The 19,374-nt window shown below is 42.4% G+C and overlaps 2 protein-coding genes across 4 annotated transcripts; both read right to left on the bottom strand.

Moving 5' to 3' along the window:
- Positions 1 to 387: 387 nt before the first annotated feature.
- si:dkey-162b23.4 (sodium/hydrogen exchanger 9B2) lies at positions 388 to 13,464 on the bottom strand. 3 transcript variants are annotated; one of them, XM_030788364.1, is made up of 14 exons: positions 13,137 to 13,176; positions 12,484 to 12,526; positions 12,191 to 12,394; positions 11,227 to 11,434; positions 10,624 to 10,794; positions 8,164 to 8,306; positions 7,899 to 8,026; positions 7,480 to 7,655; positions 6,190 to 6,296; positions 4,907 to 5,056; positions 3,817 to 3,925; positions 3,324 to 3,460; positions 2,794 to 2,977; positions 388 to 1,327 (listed from the first exon to the last, which is right to left on the bottom strand). In XM_030788364.1, exons 3-14 carry the CDS (start codon positions 12,281 to 12,283, stop codon positions 1,272 to 1,274), a joined length of 1,662 nt encoding a protein of 553 aa, XP_030644224.1. In that variant the 5' UTR covers positions 12,284 to 12,394; positions 12,484 to 12,526; positions 13,137 to 13,176; the 3' UTR covers positions 388 to 1,271. The 3 variants fall into 3 exon arrangements, with proteins under 3 accessions (XP_030644224.1, XP_030644223.1, XP_030644225.1); XM_030788363.1 differs by having other exon boundaries at positions 12,484 to 13,464; XM_030788365.1 differs by lacking the exon at positions 12,484 to 12,526 and having other exon boundaries at positions 13,137 to 13,464.
- A 5-nt stretch (positions 13,465 to 13,469) lies between these two features.
- bdh2 (3-hydroxybutyrate dehydrogenase, type 2) lies at positions 13,470 to 19,062 on the bottom strand. Its single transcript, XM_030788366.1, has 10 exons — positions 19,031 to 19,062; positions 18,174 to 18,271; positions 16,973 to 17,051; positions 16,287 to 16,383; positions 15,845 to 15,953; positions 15,376 to 15,436; positions 14,947 to 15,060; positions 14,322 to 14,380; positions 13,883 to 13,975; positions 13,470 to 13,652 (listed from the first exon to the last, which is right to left on the bottom strand). The coding sequence occupies exons 2-10, from the start codon at positions 18,243 to 18,245 to the stop codon at positions 13,599 to 13,601; spliced, it is 738 nt and encodes a 245-aa protein (XP_030644226.1). The 5' UTR covers positions 18,246 to 18,271; positions 19,031 to 19,062; the 3' UTR covers positions 13,470 to 13,598.
- Between the last annotated feature and the right edge of the window lie 312 nt (positions 19,063 to 19,374).

Below are 19,374 nucleotides of genomic sequence, written 5' to 3'. Positions count from 1 at the left end.
GAAAAATACTTGTTAAAACTCATAATAAAATACCTATGCTCCGGAAATAAAAGACAATTTATATTGGGTAAAAATGATGCCCGGCCACTCAATTTATATTTTTAAAATAATTTATTTGGGTAAATGAATCTTACGAGCAGGACACTGTAAAATGTATATAGCGATACAAGTCTTTCTGTAATCTATTGAAATGGCATTTAAAACAAGATACATGATAAAATACATCTCTATCAACATAACTCCTGATACCTTGTGTAGTAACAAATTCAAAGTAAACAATACACATTCATAATACAAAGAAAATATGAAATGTAAAGGGGAAGAAAAGATTTTTGGACATAACAGCAACATCGTTCGTGAAGTGCCTCTCATAAAATAATCATTTAAAAAAAAAAAAAAATCAGGATTACTCGAAGAACATTCTCTGCAAGTCATTTGTCATGGCTGTTTTGTCAAGGAGACCAGAGTTTCTGTTGTCATTGCTAGAGCATTATTATATAAGAAAACAGTGCACAATACATTACCTCTAACGATAAATACAAAAATCCATTCTTTTTTTTTTTTTTTCTTATACGCCTACTCAGTCAGAACCTATGACACATTCAGCTTTTCAGTACAAAAACGCTGCTAATCACACCAGTCGGAAGGCATCGGCGACAGAGCCAACGCTGCCGTGTTGTTACACCGTAAGGTGTCCCTGTTGACCTGGCACACAGTCATGACCGCTTCTGTCACAGCCCGCGCGGAGACACAGAATGTGGTTTGTCAAGGAGTACTTTGTCAAGGAGAGGCTGTCGCGGCCCTTTACTGACCGACTGCCGTTTAGACCAACCTCGCCACGCACAGTTCAAGTAACGTATTACCAAAACATCGTTATAAAACACGTCCACGGGTATACACTGTACTGTTCTTACCTACTGATGATGATGATTGTTTTGCGGGCTATTGATGCAGTTGCAGAATTGAGTGGTATCAGATTCTAAAGTGAGGTTCAACATTGGCCTGTTGCCCCAAGCTGTCAGACTGGAAATTACTAGCGACTATAAATATACATGGAGATTCCCCCCTACACCGGGGGGGGGGGGTTTCAAGTTGTCAGACGAGAGAGGGTGACTTTGAGGGACGGGGGGGGGGCGGGGAGATTCCCCTGGGAACAGGACCATGGTGGCAGTAGCTTTGCTGTTCGCCTTCTCTTCCAGGGGCGTGATACTTCCTGAACTGTTTCTCCTGGAAAGCAAGCGGCAAAGCATTCAGGAAGGTTCCGCCCGGATTCAGATGGCGCTCTCGTAGGTCACCGGTGTTTCCGAGTTTGTTGGAGAACTTCGGCCTAAAGAGGGAGAGAGGTTCCAGTTTAAGTCAAGTCACGATGTTGAGTGGTTTCCTCAACGAGCATTAGAACTAGTCCTGGAGGGATCATCTACGTGCGGAATCCAGTTTAGCCCAAACCGAAAATCAATCCTCATCTGAGAAGTCATTCTGTAATTTGTTAATCTGCGAGCAGATGAAGAGCTGTAGTTGCTAGGATACGAGCCAGACGTTTCATGTGATATGTAACAGATAACAGCCTACATCATGGGCTGGTTTCCAAGAAAAAGATTAAGACTAGTTTGCATTCGATTGTAAAATGAACAGATGATGAAAGTTTGTAAACTTCAGAGAGTACAGATCAAATCAAGTACAGGACTATAAAGGATTATTCAACAGAGAATACCCATTAACAGTGAAAATTAGTCTAGGAATAGACTAAATCTTTATCTGGAACGAATAAAAGTCTAAATACTCATTTAAAAAGAAAAGAAAAAAAGCTCTATGATTTCCTAATGGGACACTCCTGGGTAGACACTGTGTGTAGTGTTGTTTTTTGTTTTTTTTCTTTTGTCTCTCGCCGAGACGTTTGGCAGTTAGAATATGGAAAATAATATCTAAAGTTCAAAGCCGGAGCTGTGAACAAGAGCCTCGGATGGATGAGGAAAAAAAATTTATAAATAAATAAACGGGAGCACAACAAAGCAAACAAAGATCTTCTCCAGGCCATGCAAATTCTCCGCCCTGTGGTAGATGTCATGAGATTGTGGACAAAGCACTTTGAACACACCCCCTAGTGGCCCTGAAAGCAACAGGGAGTTTTCTTTTCTTTTAACCGTTGCATAGGCCTACGCGTACAGGGGGCCGTGTCTACGAGGCTCAAAGAGTTTTTCGTGATCGGGAAGTGCGACAAAATTTGACGGGTTCCTCAAAGACGCAGAGGAGGGACGTCATTTATCGACTGAAGTCGACGCAGGACTGATCTGTGTTATGTCATGCTTGTGCTAGGTTTTTACAATTTGCAATTTGGTATTTAGCAGACGCTTTTAGCCAAAGCGACTTAAAATAAGTGCATCAGTCAGATCCCATTGCCTCATAAACAGAGAGCACAATAAGGCTGTACATTAACTACCCTCCGTATTACGCTCCTGGAATACTGTGAGTCAAAAGATCTGTAAGAATAAAAATGTATTCAACTGAAGAGGGGTGTGTGTGTGTGCATATGAGAGCATGTGTACATGCATGAGTGAGAGTTTGCATGTGTATACATTGTATACATGTGCGTGCAGGCCCATGTATATGTGAGCATATCTGGATTTGTGTGCATGCTTGTACATGTGTGTGAGTGTGTGTGTGTGTGTGTGTGTGTGTGTGTGTGCATACTTTTGTGCATGCAAGTGCATGCCTATGTGAGCATATGTGCATGTGTATGGGCGTGTCTATGTGCTTGCATGCATGTGTGTGTGTATGTGTGTGTGTGTGTGTTACCCCAGGCAGGGTTCTTTGGTTTCTGCAGGAGACAGGGTCCCGTCAGGCCGATGAGGATGGCGCCGATGGGTGCGGTGATGAGGATGGAGAGAACGGCCACGGTGAGCACATCCATCCCGTACTTCTTCAGCTCCTCTTGTTCCTTATTCCGAGCCACGTCCAGGGCCGTGGAGCCGATTGCAGCCTGGAGAAAGACCGCAATGCCAATGCACACTTTTACACGCTCACGCATCAATATGTGACCACCATTCAGGAGCGCATGTCTTATATACTGCATGAACGGAGATATCTGCAAAAGCACTACTATTACTGGAGCACTCAGAATTCCTCTAAATCTCCAGACTCTTATTTTGTCAGAAAGGTACAATGTCTACAGAATGCGTTCTGGAAGAGAAATCAAAGATTTGCCGGTAGCTCGGTGTAGGCCTCGGTTGTGGTATCAGTTTTCAGTTGCCGATTTAGTTGTGATAGCCCACTGAACCACCATGGGGGTTCAACCCTTTGATCTTCTCTGGTGACCTGTGCTTTACCTGGACGGTGGCCTTGGGCATCCACGCCAGAGCGATGAAGATCTTCTCCTTTAGGTTAAAGCCTGCGCACGTCGCCATGGCAAAGGTGAAGAGGATTCTCACGGTCAGAGCAATAAACAGAGCTGCCAATCCAAGGCCTATGAGGACAAGGGAGAGAGGGAGAGAGAGAGAGAGAGTTTTACTGCTAAACGTCTGTAGGAGAAAAGAACAGTCAACTAGACACGCTGAACAGTTAGCTATCGAACAGCAGCACCTGCTGACGAATGGACTACGAGTTTGAGTCAGACAACTTCAACGTGATTTTCAGCCCCATGTTCTATGCGTCATTTTAGTAAAGAGCGAATGACGCATTTTAATAGCCTACATTCAGAACTGTCTTGATGCAAAGGACATGAATGCTATGATATGACTCAAACACAGAGTGTCTGCTCTGTTCTTTTGATTATTATAACGGTACTCGGTTGATAACGATGCTCAGTTATCGGACGCTCACCGACTCTGTTGGCGTCCAGACTCGTGATGGTGATCTCAGCTCCGATGAGACCGAAGAGCAGAGGCTGAAATATGTCCCAGGCATGTCCCACCACCCCCTCTACCGGGACCTGAAGCCACACACACACACACACACACACACACAGGTGCAAGTGCATGCACACACACACACACACACACACACACACAAGCAGCACCAATGTTTCTGTTAGTTCATGCCTTACAGGTTTCAACAGAGCAAGGCCAGAGAAAATTCCAGAAGCTAGCTTTTAAACGTGATCCAAATAGAAACATTTAAAGGGTCCTATCAGTGAAGTTCCTGTGTTTGTGTGAGACACGTTTTAATTTGCGTTCCAAGAGATGTTAAAGGACGTTAATGACAGACAAACTGTCACTGTGCAACCAAGTTAAAATGACGCTTACATAGATGAAATGGTGAAAAGACAGATCTATCTACATCTGCTACACTGAACATGAGAAGTGAAAATAGTATTTTCACCAATGTCTTTTTCCTAGAACTGCATTCCTTGTTTACAGAGCTTACACAAGACATCTGATTTGTTCCATTCATCAAAAAAACTCAATAAATGGACCTTACTGCGGGTAAATCTGAGGGGCACATGCAATGCAAAACATATGAATCATTCAAAGACAACATATGCTTCAATAACTCTAGTTCTACCCTGATTAAGCATGTTCAGATGCATATATTAGAGGGTTCTGTCGAAAGATAGATGCTTGTCATTAAAACACTTTTGAAGAGATGTTTTATCTTTCAAAGGAAACTGGTTTTTGCGTATGTGGGAAAACCCAGAGAGATCAGGGGGCCAAAACAAAAACAAAAACTGCTCACCACAGAGGTTGTCTATAAGTTCTCGCACATGCTTTTTTTTTTTTAATTAGAGAAATGAGAGAAAAAGAGGAAGAGAAGAGAAGAGAAGAGGGGGTGGGGGTGGGGGAGGGTGTGGCTGTGGGTGTAAGATAAGAGTTTCGGTAGCCCGAGCGCCAGCGCAGCTGTGTCAACGCGACGGCGCCGGGGGGGGGCCCGGTCCGTTTTTGCTCGCGAAAAAAGAACCGCAGAGAACCCTGACCTTCGCCTTTCTCCAGCCCAGTCCCGCCAGGAAGGCCAAAACAAGCGTGCAGAGCCCGCCCGAACCCGGGATCCCGGCCACGTTGCTGCCAAACACGGCGAACACACACAGACCCAGCAGAAGGAAGGACCGCTTCATCACCAAGTGTTTCTGCAGTGGAGAGACACACACACACACACAAAATATACACAGATACAAATAAACACGTTTTACAGGCTACAAAATCGGCTTCAAAGCCAAAATGCCACTTGTAGTTTCATATTAGTTCACAGAGAAACCAAACAAACTCACACGGAACACATTTACACTGACAGCCTTACTGTCTGTAGCACATTGCCTAACCAAACTGGGAAAGGGAGAGAGCAATGTGTCAAAGTTAAGAGTCAGTGAGAGTCTTAAAAAGAGGCAGGCCTGTAGGTTCCTGCTTCTTCAATATATCAGACTGTAAGTCTTATGCTTATAGTGCACAAATACAAGCCTAGAGCTCTTTTCTCAGACCAGGCTTGTGTCCAGTGTTATGCTAAACGACACCATGAAGGCAAACTCTGAATTTAAAAACGCAGTTCAGTGCAAGACTAGTTTTAATCAGGACCACGGTACAGAGAATACGTACATGTATGTTAACAATATACACAGACAGGAGGCTAACATAGGCTGACTGAGCACACACACACACACACACACACAAACATACACATATATTAACAATATACACAGACAGACAGCTGACATAAATTGACTGAGCATGCACAAACACACACACACACACACACACATATGTTAACAATATACAAAGACAGCAAGCTAGCATAGACTGACTGACCATGAACACACACACACACATATATATATTAACCATACACACAGACAGGCAGCTAACATAAACTGACTGAGCATGTGCACACACACACAAACATACACATATATTAACAATATACACAGACAGACAGCTAACATAAATTGACTGAGCATGCACAAGCACACACATGCACACATGTCAACAATACACACAGACACAGACAGGCAGCGAACGTAAACCAACTAAGCGTGCACAAACACACACACACACGTTAACAATACACACAGACAGCTGACATAAACCAACTGAGCAAGCACAAAAACACACACAAATACACACACACACACACACACACACACACGTTAATGATACACATAGACAGGCAGCTAACAGAGACTGACTGAGCACGCGCACACACACACACACACACACGCACACACACACACACACACACACACACACACACATACATACATTCACTGACCTGATCTCTGCTGGGGAAGTAACGGAGGAAGAAACCCAGAGCTACCCCAGCAGCCATCCCCCCCAAAACCTCTAGCACCCCCCTCAACAAATTAAACCACGTAGAGCCTTCAGAGGACAACAGGGGGGAGAGAGAGAGAGAGAGAGAGAGAGAGAGAGAGAGAGAGAGAGAGAGAGACACACATTTAACCACACCATGAAGAAAACTTTCTTATCAACTTCTGTCAGAATCGCTGTCAGACTTAAAGAGCCGGAGATGAAACAGATGTCATTAATCAAGAATTAAAATTGGCTACTAATACGTTTTTTTTTTAAAAAATCAGTACTGTAAATGAATGAGTCATAAGGATAAACTGAATTTGCAGTTTTGGAAAACTTAATAATGCATGCTGCAAAGAGATTCTGTTGCAGACTCGCTGCATGCGTTGAATGCCCTGCTGAGCAAAGTGAACGGCTGGCAAAGCAGGAAAGCAAGTTTGCAAAAGCCCTTCAGTGCCACCTAATGGTCAAACACGTGTACTCCAGGCATGTCTTTACATGCACCTCACGGTAAGGATCTTTTTTCCCCCCCCTTACCCTCATGTTATGACCTCAAAGGAGCTCTGTCCGATGGGATTGGATGCATGCCACTGGTTGTGAAAAGGCGAACGTTATAATGATTGACAACTTGAACTGGAAACAACTGGGAGGCCACAGTCCGACCAGGTCAAATCTAGGCCTTTGCTTTCCCACTGTTCCCAGCTCTGAGAACTCAGACGTTAACGCTCTGTAACTCAAGATCACACTCAACACAGCAAGTGGAGTGCATCGAATCCCTATTGTTAAAAGCGTCTGCACAGCCAGATAACCACGGTGGCCGGGGGGGGGGGGGGGGGGGGGGGCTGTTGTTAAAGCTTTCAAACTATTGTAACAGTTGTATAAAGTTTGAGAATAACTGTCATTTGGTGACACTATATATGTTCACTTCATTACAAAAAGTAATAGTTTACATCTATGATGTCACAAAATGACTTCAAAACGATATCCAACAAATCGTAAAGTAAGTAATTTGGCGTGAGCTGTACTATAGATCTCTTCAGGAACATATTATATGCTCCTCAATTGAAAAAAAAAGAAAGAAAGAGAAAGAAACAATGTGGTCTGCTCAGCTGTGATGCGGTATTACAGCCGCGGGCTTTCGCTGAAGCGTTACTAGTTCCGATGTATCTTACAGGGTTCGTTTCTTTATATTTTTAGTCACTAGACCGGCACCGTGAAGTCGGTTTTCCGTTCTCTCTCTCTCTCTCCGTACCCGTGGCGAAGGCCATGCCCATGCAGGTGGTAAATCCAGTGATGGCCAAGATGTCGTCAAAGCTGCCAGCAGCCATGAGAAGGGTGGGCACACCCTGCTCCACCCCGTACCCATCTTTCTGCAGCAGTAACATGGAGGGCACCACCACTGCAGGAGACACGGCACCCAAAACAAACCTGTAGCACAGAGAGAGAGAGAGAGAGAGAGAGAAAGGGAGACAGAGAGAGGGGAGAGAGAGAGACAGAAAGAGAGAGAGAGAGAGAGAGAGAGACAGGGAGAGGGAGAGAGGGAGAGAGAGAGAGAGACATTAACGAACACAGCCACGATTCTGTGGCCGAACCATTAGGAGTGGATCTTACAGCTATATTGGGAAAAGTAAAGTGAATGTTTGCTTGTTTTTTTGTTTTGTTTCGTTTTACCCTAATATGAAGCCCCAGACCCAAGGCAGGCCCATTAGGAAGTGTGACACCACTGCTATGGTGCTGGCTTCTATTAGACAAGGCCCCAAAGACACACGCACACACACCCCCTTCAGCTTCTTCAGAGCCTGAAAACACACAGACACACACACATAGAGAGACAGAGAGAGAGAGAGAGAGAGAGAGAGAGATCGAGGAACGTGAAAACACATACATTACAGTGTCATATTCTAACGGGGGCGGGGCGAGAGCATGACTGACATACCGAGCCGTCCAATCCCAGTCCGGCTCTGGCCAGAATGACAGCCAGGGCAATGTTCCTCAGGGAGGCGGACCACCTGTGGTTGATGCGGACGGCGTCCGTTACGACGGGAATGTTTCTGAGGAGAAACCCTGCCAGCAGCATGCCTGTAGACAACACAGACAGAACTGACTCCAAACCACTGTGAACATAAACAGTACTGTGTAATGTTTTAGACTCTCTTTCACACACCTCTGCTGGAAGCCTGAAGAAAAACAAACACACTCGCTACGTGCGCACACACACACACACACACACACTCTTACTCCCACACACACATGACACACACGAAACTGAGACTCAGACACAAAGCTTTAGACGTTTCTCATTGCAAGAGACACACCTTGTCAAAATACAGAAATTATTGTTCTGTGTGGGAAAAGTACACGGAGTTCAAGTTTAATCTATTTATTTTTGAACTCCAAGTTTTCGCGGAGTGTATTGAAGAACAACTCAAGAATAATTTTCACAAAGAGTCAGACACAGACTAATCAAGGTTCTTCTCTCTCTCCTAGAAATTTCAAAGCAGGTCTTCACTTAAATAAACTAGAGTGAAAAGTTAGAGCCTTTTGTACTTTTTTCAAAAGTTTTGTCCTGACCTTAATGACTTTTTCATTTTTTTTTTTTTTTGGCTCCGGTTGCCCGGGGACACGGCATTAAAGTGAAGCAAGGCAAGCAGGAATTTTTTTTTTTTTTTGTGTGTCGGCTTTGTAACCGAATTAGAGCTATTAATTTGGACTTAAATTGGAGAACAGGCACATTCTTGCTGGTTAACTGGGTCCAGCCTTTTGATGTCAGATTTTTCAAAAAAAAAAAAAAAAGTAGAAGAAGAAGAAGAAGAAGAAGAAGAAGAAAAGTCCTCTGGGAACTCATGATTCAAATCAACCCTGCTCTCATATCAAGACCTCCATCTACTCTTCCTCTCTTGTGATGACGGAAAAGCTAAGAACTTTCCAAACTTTTTTTTTCTTGCACACCGAATTAAGAAAAGCATACTCTGTGCAGGGTTCAACGGAGCTGTTCTCACAACAACAAAAAAAAAGAAAGTATTGTACTCCACCTCAACACAATCTCTGTGCTAAGCACAGTTATCAAATTGGGTTTTTTTTTTCTTTTGTTTTGTTTTGTTTTTATTTTAATTCAGCAATCTGCTGTATTATCAGGGTAAGCAAACAGTGAAAGTACTTTAACTGAAGAGCGCGGGGCCAGGCCCTTACCTTAAACAGCCTCTGCTGGTTAAAGCGATACAGTGTTGTGTACAGTCAACAGAGAGGGAAGCGCTATCGTCGCAGGGCAGTGAGTGACGAGAAGAAAATGTCACTCTGTGTAATAGGGACATGGGTCCCCGACGATAAGGCTCCGTATGGCGTCATAAACGTTCCGAAATCGACTGATTTGTTTACTTTACACAAACTAATGCGATCTTTACGGACTCCCACAAGGCACGGATTGCTGTTTCATTTCCTGTGGATCTTATAAAGTCGTTCATATGGGGGCATTTATGACAATGTGTGCGTGAGGCTTTATTTCAATGATAGAACATTGGGCTTGAACCCGTTGACAAATTTTGGATGGATGTGATTTACTTGTACCAGTGAGACGCCACTCCCGTGTGTCTCACCTCTAAGGGCCGGGCCCCCCGCGCACAAAGGAGACGACGCCCCGCCTGAGAGCTATTTTTATCTCGTCGGTGGATTACGCTGATATGATTGTGCAGCTCTGAACGGACCGGAATCTGAAGTCCGCATTTCTTTTTGTGACTGTTGAGATTGTAAAATGTCAAAGTATCAAATCTGGTGTTTATCATCTGCTAATCTTTCTGCGTTGCCTTAATCAGACCTCCGTTTGCAACCGGTCCAGCTCCAGAGCTAAGCGACCGTGTCGTAAAACCACTTCAACGACCGTGTTTTTCCAAAGCCCTCTTTTACCACATGTTGCATGTTCATAAAAATGAATATATAATCACTGATCCAAAACTCCATAATACCCTTGTTATGACTTGGGAGATTTTACCATAAGGTGTGAAGAGCAAGTTGTTGCACATATTCCTCTTCAAAGAAATAAGTGTGTAAGAGTGTGAGTGACAGGGAGAGAGAGAGAGAGAGAGAGAGAAAGACAGAGGGAGCAGGAGAGAGAAAGAGAGAGAGAGAGAGAGAGAGAGAGAGAGAGAGAGAAAGACAGAGGGAGCAGGAGAGAGAAAGAGAGAGAGAGAGAGAGAGAGAGAGGGAAAGAAGAGAGAGTGAGAGAGAGAGTGAAAGAAGAGAGAGAGAGGGAGAGAGAGAGAGGGAGAGAGAGAGAGAGAAAGACAAAGGGAGCAGGAGAGAGAGAGGGAGAGAAGAGAGAGAGGGAGAGAAGAGAGAGAGGGAGAGAAGAGAGAGTGAGAGAGAGAGAAAAAGAGAGAGGGAGAGAGAGAGTGCTTCTTACCCAGCAGCGGGGGGAAAGGTGGCAGGTTCGGGAGGCGGATGAGTCCCACCAGTTTCCCACCCGTGATGGCGCACAGGAACAGTGTCATGATGCCGAACAGATTGTGTCCTGGGAGACACTCCTCCTCCGTGATGGACCACACCACGCCGAAAAGCACTAAAGCTAGGCTAACTGCACAGCACAGGACACACAGATACGGAAGCAAGCGACTCTCTGAAACGTTTGTTTACTGTGAAAAAGTACCTGAAGCAAAACTCAGTCGGTCATTCGCTTGACTGCTACTGGTGCTAGACTGACACGCGCTCAAACTTTCAGAAAGACCTCCGAACAGCGCAAGGGTACGGAAGCATTCTAAGTTGATGACATAAAAAAGACAACTTAATCTCTTGACAATTAGCAGATTATTAATATCAGCTGACAGAACACCAAACGTCCTCGGACGTCACACTCAGATCGGCAGCTATCAGATAGATATTAAAAACAGCGCGAAACGCAAACATAGCCACAGCGTCGCGTTCTTACGGTAACAATGAGCCCTTTGAATGAATGCAAAGGTCTCCTTTTTTTTTTTTTTTTTTCGCGTTACTGTAGTCTGAGTCTGACCTTTGGTTATGAGGGAGGCCAGGAGCCCCCGCGGGGGGCACGGGCACATGCGACGGAGCTTGCCACAGCATCTGCGCGGCGGGTCCGTGTTGGTGCTGGCGTCCACAGAGTGCACAATGCGGGGCAAACATAGCGTCTCTTCGTTTACGCTGGGGCTCTCCGAACGCCTGGCCACCACCTGCACGCTCTGATTGACCGTGAGGTGGTGCTGGTGGCGGGGTGAACAAACAAACACACAAACAAACAAACAAACAAACAGACAAACAAGAGTTTGTTTTTGCACAGAGTCTGTGTTGTCACATATAATTGAGAGCAAAATGAGTATATTAACAATGCCAGCGGTCGTTTTGCTGCCTTCTTTCTAACACCCAAATGCACCTGAAGTCCCACTGAACTTGTAGCAGTAATAACTGGTAAATTACCCATCACTCATAGTGTACAGTGCTGTATGTATAAAAAAAAAATCAATCCCAGACATTTTCAAATGCTCTGATACTGACTACGTTTTTTTAAAGTTTGAAGTTATCTGTTAAACATAAATATCACACTATCATCTATGTTATAGAATAATACAAACTGTAGCAAAGCTACAGTTTAATACATTGTTTACTTGCCATCTTCCTTGTTGTATATTATCATACAAATCTGATTTAATGCTTGTGTAATTACATGATGACAAAGGTGATTTGTATAACTTCCATAAGCAAAATACAATCAGTATCTAGAAGTCCTTATGACTAACCACATAATAACATGTAACTCCAGAAAACATCATTCATTTCATCAATACATGTCTCATGCGTCTACACTGCTAAGGAAAACGACAACTGTCATGTGTGATGTTACTAGGTTTCAAACGACACTATTTCAAGATCTCATCATATTTCCTGAAGCCTTTTTCTTTACCAGATGCCTTAACCCCAATTCCAAAATGTTCAATACAGCACAAAATGTCAAGGTCTACCTCTGAGTGGTTTCCAATGACAGAAGCTCCATCATCCGTCTTCTGAGAATATGTAGAGTGAGCAGAAATGGGTCTAGACTGGACCTCGTCCATGGCATAACCAGTGTGTCAATATCTTACTCGAACCGTTCACACACTACCCATTGGAGAGCTGCTGCTGTACGATTGGCCCCCGACGTTGGGCTTTTCCATTCAAGAGTTCACCTGGGAGTGTATTCGTATCGTTAAAGCCACAAGTTTGGAAACAATACCCGCTGTTTCAATGTACAATGTCCTTAAACGTTATAACGTACCTAGTCCGAGACAAAAGTGTACCTGTGTTTGATTCACCGACAGCTCAACGCAGAAATGTAAGAAAAACAACAACAACAACTTTCTTTTAGATATCGTAAATTAAAGTGTCTCCCTACTCGACGCTGTAGTTGTTTTACTGAACAGCATGCTAGCTAGATAACGTAGTTAAACGAACAAGGTAATCCGATTTTGACAAAGACGAACGTTAACACACTAATCAAAGCTTGTGTATTACTCTGGAAGACCATATGGCTCTTTGGTTGACAGCTGGACATATGGTCGATGTTTACCAGCTCTCACAGTAAGTGTTAGCTAGTACTAATTGAACTGACTACCTGAAGACAGACTTCAGCCCATTACAACATTACATTCAGCAAGCGAGCTAAATTAGAGAATGAGAATGAGCTGTAAACGTTCTGACAGGACACAAAAAGACAACGGTTTGCAATCATATTTGTACAGCACTACTGAGGTCATATTTACAAAGACAGATTAGCTAGTTGCTAAATTAGCTAGCAGGGGTTAACTCCTTTGCATCATAACGACAAATGTTTCCCTGGCTAATTTTAAGCTAACGTCAGTTGACCTGAGAGTAACTATCAATGAAATTGTTATATGGTTTGTAGTACATAAGAGTGGAAAAGATACTCACTTTATTTCAGAGTAAGTGTTTTCCAGGTGCATTTTGCTGCTGCATGTAAACTAAGATAGCTCAGAGTCACAGATGGACCAAGTGGGAGTAAAGGAGATTAGTACTGTCCAACTATGTGCCACACGGAGTTTAGAAGTAATATTACATGCAGGTAGCAAGTTATATTTGAGGAAATCATGACAATTGTCGGATAGAACGTTTATTTTGCAACATCCGTTTTATTCTAAATCATAAATGATCCATAACTGATTTTTATATGTAACATTTTACATTTTATTGTCAAATACAATTTCAGGATTTCAGGTTGCAAAAACCACTAAATTTAGGGGGGGGGGGGGGGGGGGGGGTTGTACAAAGACGTTATGTGATGTTAGGCGCAGCTGAAGCAATTATTCTATAGCAGATTAGTACATTTTTCAAATGTGAGTCAGCTCCATTGGGAGGCCCTCCTGTTTATGTTCCTCAGAGCGTCCATCCTCCATCAATGATGTGTTCTGTCCCGGTCACGTAAGCAGACTGGAAGAGGATTAATGCACACTCATTGTCAAATTACACAGTGTTCCATTAGACTGGTGATACACACAGAGGTGCCTGACCAGAGTTTGAACCAGTAATAGAGCAATATATATATATATATATATATATATATATATATATATATATACACACACACACACACACACACACATTTGTGTATATGTGTGTGTATGTGGAGAGAGAGAGAGAGAGAGAAAGAGTATCTTCACCTCATCTGATGCAAGATAAACACACAAGTGGGCCACCTCTTCAGCAGTACACATCCTGCCTGTTCTTTGCCTGGCCAAAAAGTCCTTCAGAGCCTGAGAACAGGAGACGAGAGCCAGACATAATGGCAACAGAGCAATGCTATGGCATAGTGCAAAAGGTACAGTATGTAACATATCAGGCTTGTTAAGGTAAACTGCGAGTCGAGGCTAAGTCCCAAAGTCATATCAATAACTTTCCCATAGAGGCCTGCAGAGGACAGGACTTGGTGAGAAAGGACTAAAATAGGTGACAACTGGTTTAGCAACTAAGTCTACCGTCTTGGATTAACCTATCCAGTCATTCAAGATCTCTTCCTCGGATGACAGATGAAGAAGAGAAGGAAGAGGAATTTGGGATTGGACGGTTCTGAAGACACAGCGATTGGACGGAAATACGCACCTGCTCAGGATCAGGCCTGGCATTGATCCTCTCTCTGAGTGACGGTGTGTCCACTGTCCCTGTGGAGACAAAACCAGAACGCTTAGCACCACAGCAGATACACGGCAATGACCAAATTACCACAATGAATGCTCAGATTGGTCAGAAACTACGGTCGGTCCTGCTCGATCCTTTTCCTCATTTCAAACAATGCATTAGTCTTTCCCAACAAATGGAAAGTCAAAGTCATATCTATTACCAAGGGCTTCCTCTGACTAGGATAGCTGCTTTAATTAATAATATCACAATGTTTCTGAGGCTACATAGCAGATAAAAAAAAAGTAGATTGTAAAATGAAACCCGCAACACATTCAACAGTGGACCAGTATTATGAAAATCCTTTGTATATCTTTTTTTGTATATGCAGTACTCATAATTTGATCAACAGATCAATCTCAAATCTGCATAAATAGTTGACCATATTGCTGGTTTTGTAGATGGTACGAAAAATTGTGAATGCTATTTTTAGTGAAATTAGGCTTTAATGACAGTAAGGTGTAATCATTTTAACAGTTTTGATGACAGTTTTTTTTTGAAAAATAGTATCAGTTCACTTAGTATTGAAAAGATAATTGAAGCAACATACCAGGGCAAATACAGTTACACCGAATCCCTTGCTCAATGAAATCTGCTGCCACTGATTTGGTTAGACCAATCACAGCGGCTTTGGAGGTGCTATAAACGCAACGGTTCACCACACCTATATTTCATATGTAAGAAAAACAAATACATGAAGAGTATACATCCAAAACTTTTCAAATTATGTGCCTAACCTACCTAACCCTGATATTCAGTAAATTAATAAAGAAAGAACTATTCATATTTTATATGGTCCCAGTCACAGCTGCACAACAGAAAAAAAGTGGGTAATGTATTTAGTATCGCTGACTGAACTGAGTCAGAAAGAAGTATATTGATTGTAAGTTATGAATGTTCTACTGTAGAACCAATATGGGCTGGGTTTTGTGACTCACTGTAGTTTTGTTGCTTCTTATCGGTGTAAAAGCAACTTTACCTTTGATGCTAGATGCCACCGACGCCATGTTGATGATGTTTCCAGATTTCTGAGCTAACATCTGAGTTGAAACAAAGGTCAGAGAGTTTACGGTGGATTTAAGGTTCATGCTCATTCTTCGGCAGAACAAGTTTCAAAGCAGATAGGTACAGTGAAATCCTTTCTCATTCATTTAAGCCAAAGGGCGCTTTGTGGATTTTTTTTTTTTTTTTTTTTGACCGTTGTCTTTAGTAATCAGAATCATTTAGCGAGAGGACAATTGTCCACTACAGGGCAATTTGTCAGTGCTTGCTTTTCAAAGGAGGATTATGGGTTAAACTCTTGTGTCGTAGCAACGTTAATCTGATGGCATGTTAAAAGGGGAGAAACATGGCTCTGCCTACAGAACTGCTCTTTCTCTGGATAAACAGAACAAAGCGGTAGGCCATGCAGGATAAGATAATCCTGTAGAGGACAATGGGAAGGTCACCTTGGGCAGGAAAGCTCTGATCATCAGGTACATGCTACGGACATTCACGTTCATAGTAAAATCCCAGTCTTTCTCCTCACATTCCAGTATAGAGCCATGGTGGACAAACCTGGGCAGAAAGAAAGAAAGAAAGAAAGAAAGAAAGAACAAACAATTGAGAGAGACAGACAGACAGACAGACAGATAGATAGATAGATAGATAGATAGATAGATAGATAGATAGATAGATAGATAGATAGATAGATAGATAGATAGATAGAGTGTTTAGAAGAGAGTTAAGCTATTGTGACAAATTAAAAAGTGTCAAGTCACACACAGATATAAAAACATGCTTTTGCAATGCATATGAAAAGTCTGTTCCTGTTCGCCTGTTCGTCACTATTAGTGTGCATTTTTGTGTGCGTGTGTGTCTGTGATTATGTTTACTATTCAAAGCAACTACCCAGCAACATTGAACAGAACGTCCACGCGGTCAAATTCCTTAGCCAGAGCTTCCACTTGGTCCCTTTTGGTTACATCAACAAGCTTGGTCTTGATTCCTTAATATAAATAATTCAAAAGCACAAAAAGTCAACGCAAAACACAAAAAAACACTCTTGCAGAGGTGAAAGGTAAGAGCAATGAGAGTAGGAATACCCCCCAGGGACACGTGAAGCCATTAATGTCCAAATGAATGAGATTAGTGTGTGTGAGTGATGAGGCATATATATCGAAAGCTTAGAAGCATAGCATTAACCTTTGATGTTACTCTGTTTGATAGGAGATATGACCATATATGGGCATGACGTCTGACTAGTCGGAGCAACACAAGAGCAGAAAAGCAACGTTTCAAAAGGAAAATGCTAACTTTATCTATCTATCTATTTATCTATTTATTTATTTATTTTTGTTTATTTATTCATTCATGTATTTTTGGCCATGGTAAAAAGCTGACAGTTAGTGTCACTTCAGTTTTAAAAGGCATCTCACAAAACAAGATGAATGACCAAAGTTAGATGAAATCGAGGTGGGAAAGCAGACATAAAAGCCCATAATAAACTAATTAATTTCTTTTTTTTTCATAACCAGCTTGTCTGTTGACCTATGTCCAATAGATGGCAGCAGTGAGCCAGACAAATGTCACTGTACCTGGAATGCCATCCAGTTCTTTCAGCTTCTCTCCATTTATGTCTGTGGCCACGACTTGTGCACCCTCCTTGGCAAAGGCCTAAAACAATTGCAATGTCATATTCTTATACCTGTTTTCCATGCAACAATTTAAGCATGTTCAACTTTGAGCTTAATCAAAACTTGCATGTGACAAACTCAAAATAGATGGAACCACCAGTCAGTGAAACAAAGCTAACCCCCACAGGAAGTCTAAATACTTTTGACTTACTGGCACAAGGGTCTAAATTCTTTTTTCAGCCATGCCTATTTTAAAGTCACAAGCACAAATGTCATGCACTGCTTACCCCATCACCTCCCACCTTGTACATTCCCAATAAAGACATTTTCATGGAAGAGACTTTCCTTGGTGTATTATAAACTGGTCAGCAGTGCGTTTTTTAATCCGTCTTGGTAATGGGTTTCGTTCACTGTTAGGTTATTTTTCTACAACACGTCCACGGTTCTCGCCCATAAGCTACACGTTGCTTAAGGACTAAGGGGCAAACTGGTTACAAGACTTCTCTCACCTTCAAAGTGACAGAGAATTTTATATGGACTTACTAATAACACAACATAACACTGCAAATGTTTGTTGCACTATGGTTCTTCAACACTTTAATGGAATTCTGTCATGAAAAAATAAACTGTTTGCGCAATACGTTATTCACTGGCTGATTCACACAATCAGCTCAAAGTCTCCAAACAGCCTGTAGCTACACAATGGATATTCTATTATTAAACAGAGACATCTACCCCAAATTGAAAATTGATTGATTCACATAATACCACTCTAATCTTATAGTCGCAGTCCCCTAGACAAAAAAAAAATTTACTCATGTAACTTTACAAGCTGTGAATTCGTTTATTAATTTGTTGCCATGTGACCAGACTGTTGCCTACTAGTCAGATTTTTACCAAAGGATTTTTTCCTTTCCTGTTCTCTCCCTCTCTCTCTATCACTCTCCCTCTCTCTCTCCCAATTAAAACAAAGCAATCAGTGGGGTGCTTGTGGGGTGATGAGATTTGTTTCGTCATTAAGATGTGTAATAAACCGACATGACCACAATGTGTCTACATTAAATTTGCAATACTGTACAATAACAATCATATGTTTGAGTCTCCTGTGTGTTTAAAATATCATTAGATAAAAAAAATAAAAATAAAAAATAACAGGGTTTACTATGGCCGCTGCTCTTCCGATTCCTTGCGCAGCTGCAGACAACACGATCACTTTGCCGTCCAGTCGACCCATTCTCCTCTCCTCTGACCCGAACGTGACTAGAGATCAAATCATGAAAAAGGTTGCTAACCCGAGTGGACAGCAGACATGAGCACATGCCACAACCACAGAAAGTGAAATTGCATTTGATGGAATCTCATGTTTAACCGAGCTGCTGTTTGATGGTGTGTATCTATTTCCCGTGATACATGATAGGATGGCCTCCTTCGGGAAAACCATGACTTTGTTTGGAAGGAAAGAGGGGGCGCTTGTCTCCCAGCAAACAGACTTTAGCCTGCCCCAGGGACCAGAGACAAGGCTTGGTGACTCCTATGTGTTAACTGGAAGTAACACCTAGGGTTGATAATAGAAGTGAAATTTCGTGAGAGCAACGGACGTTCATTCATATGTTTATCAATTGTCATCATGGACAGTTAAATGAATCAGTTATTACAAAGAAACCGCTTCAGCGCAGCAGCAGAGGCATGAGAGCGCCAGAAATACTTTGAAAAGGCCACAAAGAATAATTCAATTCAGCAACACACACACACAAACAAAAAAAAAAAAAAACTCCCAACAAAATAGGCCTCCGTTGGACAGAGAAACCGCAAGTTACGAACACACACACACAAAATCACATGAGCAAAGCACTGAATTCGATCGACGACCGACAGAGCGATTTATTGGGTAAAGAAATCTTGAGATAGCAGGCAATTTGTCACATCTGCAATAATTAGCGGAGTGCTGATTTGCGAATGAAGTTTGATAAGTGCATTCTTAAGACTAAGACCACTTTCGCATGCACTTAGGCTACTTACTTTCCAACAACTCTCTCGCGTCGCACGTCAACCTCGAGGGTGCAAAGTACAAAGATTGTATCAAAATAAAAGTCGCCGTCTAAGCCGATGAGTTATCTAATTGTGGTCTTCCCAAATGAAGCACATTTGGGTTTGGACGTAGACAGAACAACAGCAGAGAGAAAGTGGACAGCATTACTGAAATACTACCAGAGAATTTACGACTTTTTTCATCTAAACATCAGAAAAGGTTTTCAAATATATACTGTACTCTGAATATATTACAGCAGTGTTGTAAAGGCATGTATCTCTACGTGTATGATGGCTGAGTAAGTACCAGAAGCTTCTTTTTTGCCCCAAATCAA

This window comes from Chanos chanos, chromosome 11, assembly GCF_902362185.1.
Source record: "Chanos chanos chromosome 11, fChaCha1.1, whole genome shotgun sequence".
Classification (NCBI taxonomy): Eukaryota; Metazoa; Chordata; class Actinopteri; order Gonorynchiformes; family Chanidae; genus Chanos; species Chanos chanos.
This window is presented reverse-complemented; position numbering and strand designations above follow the sequence as displayed.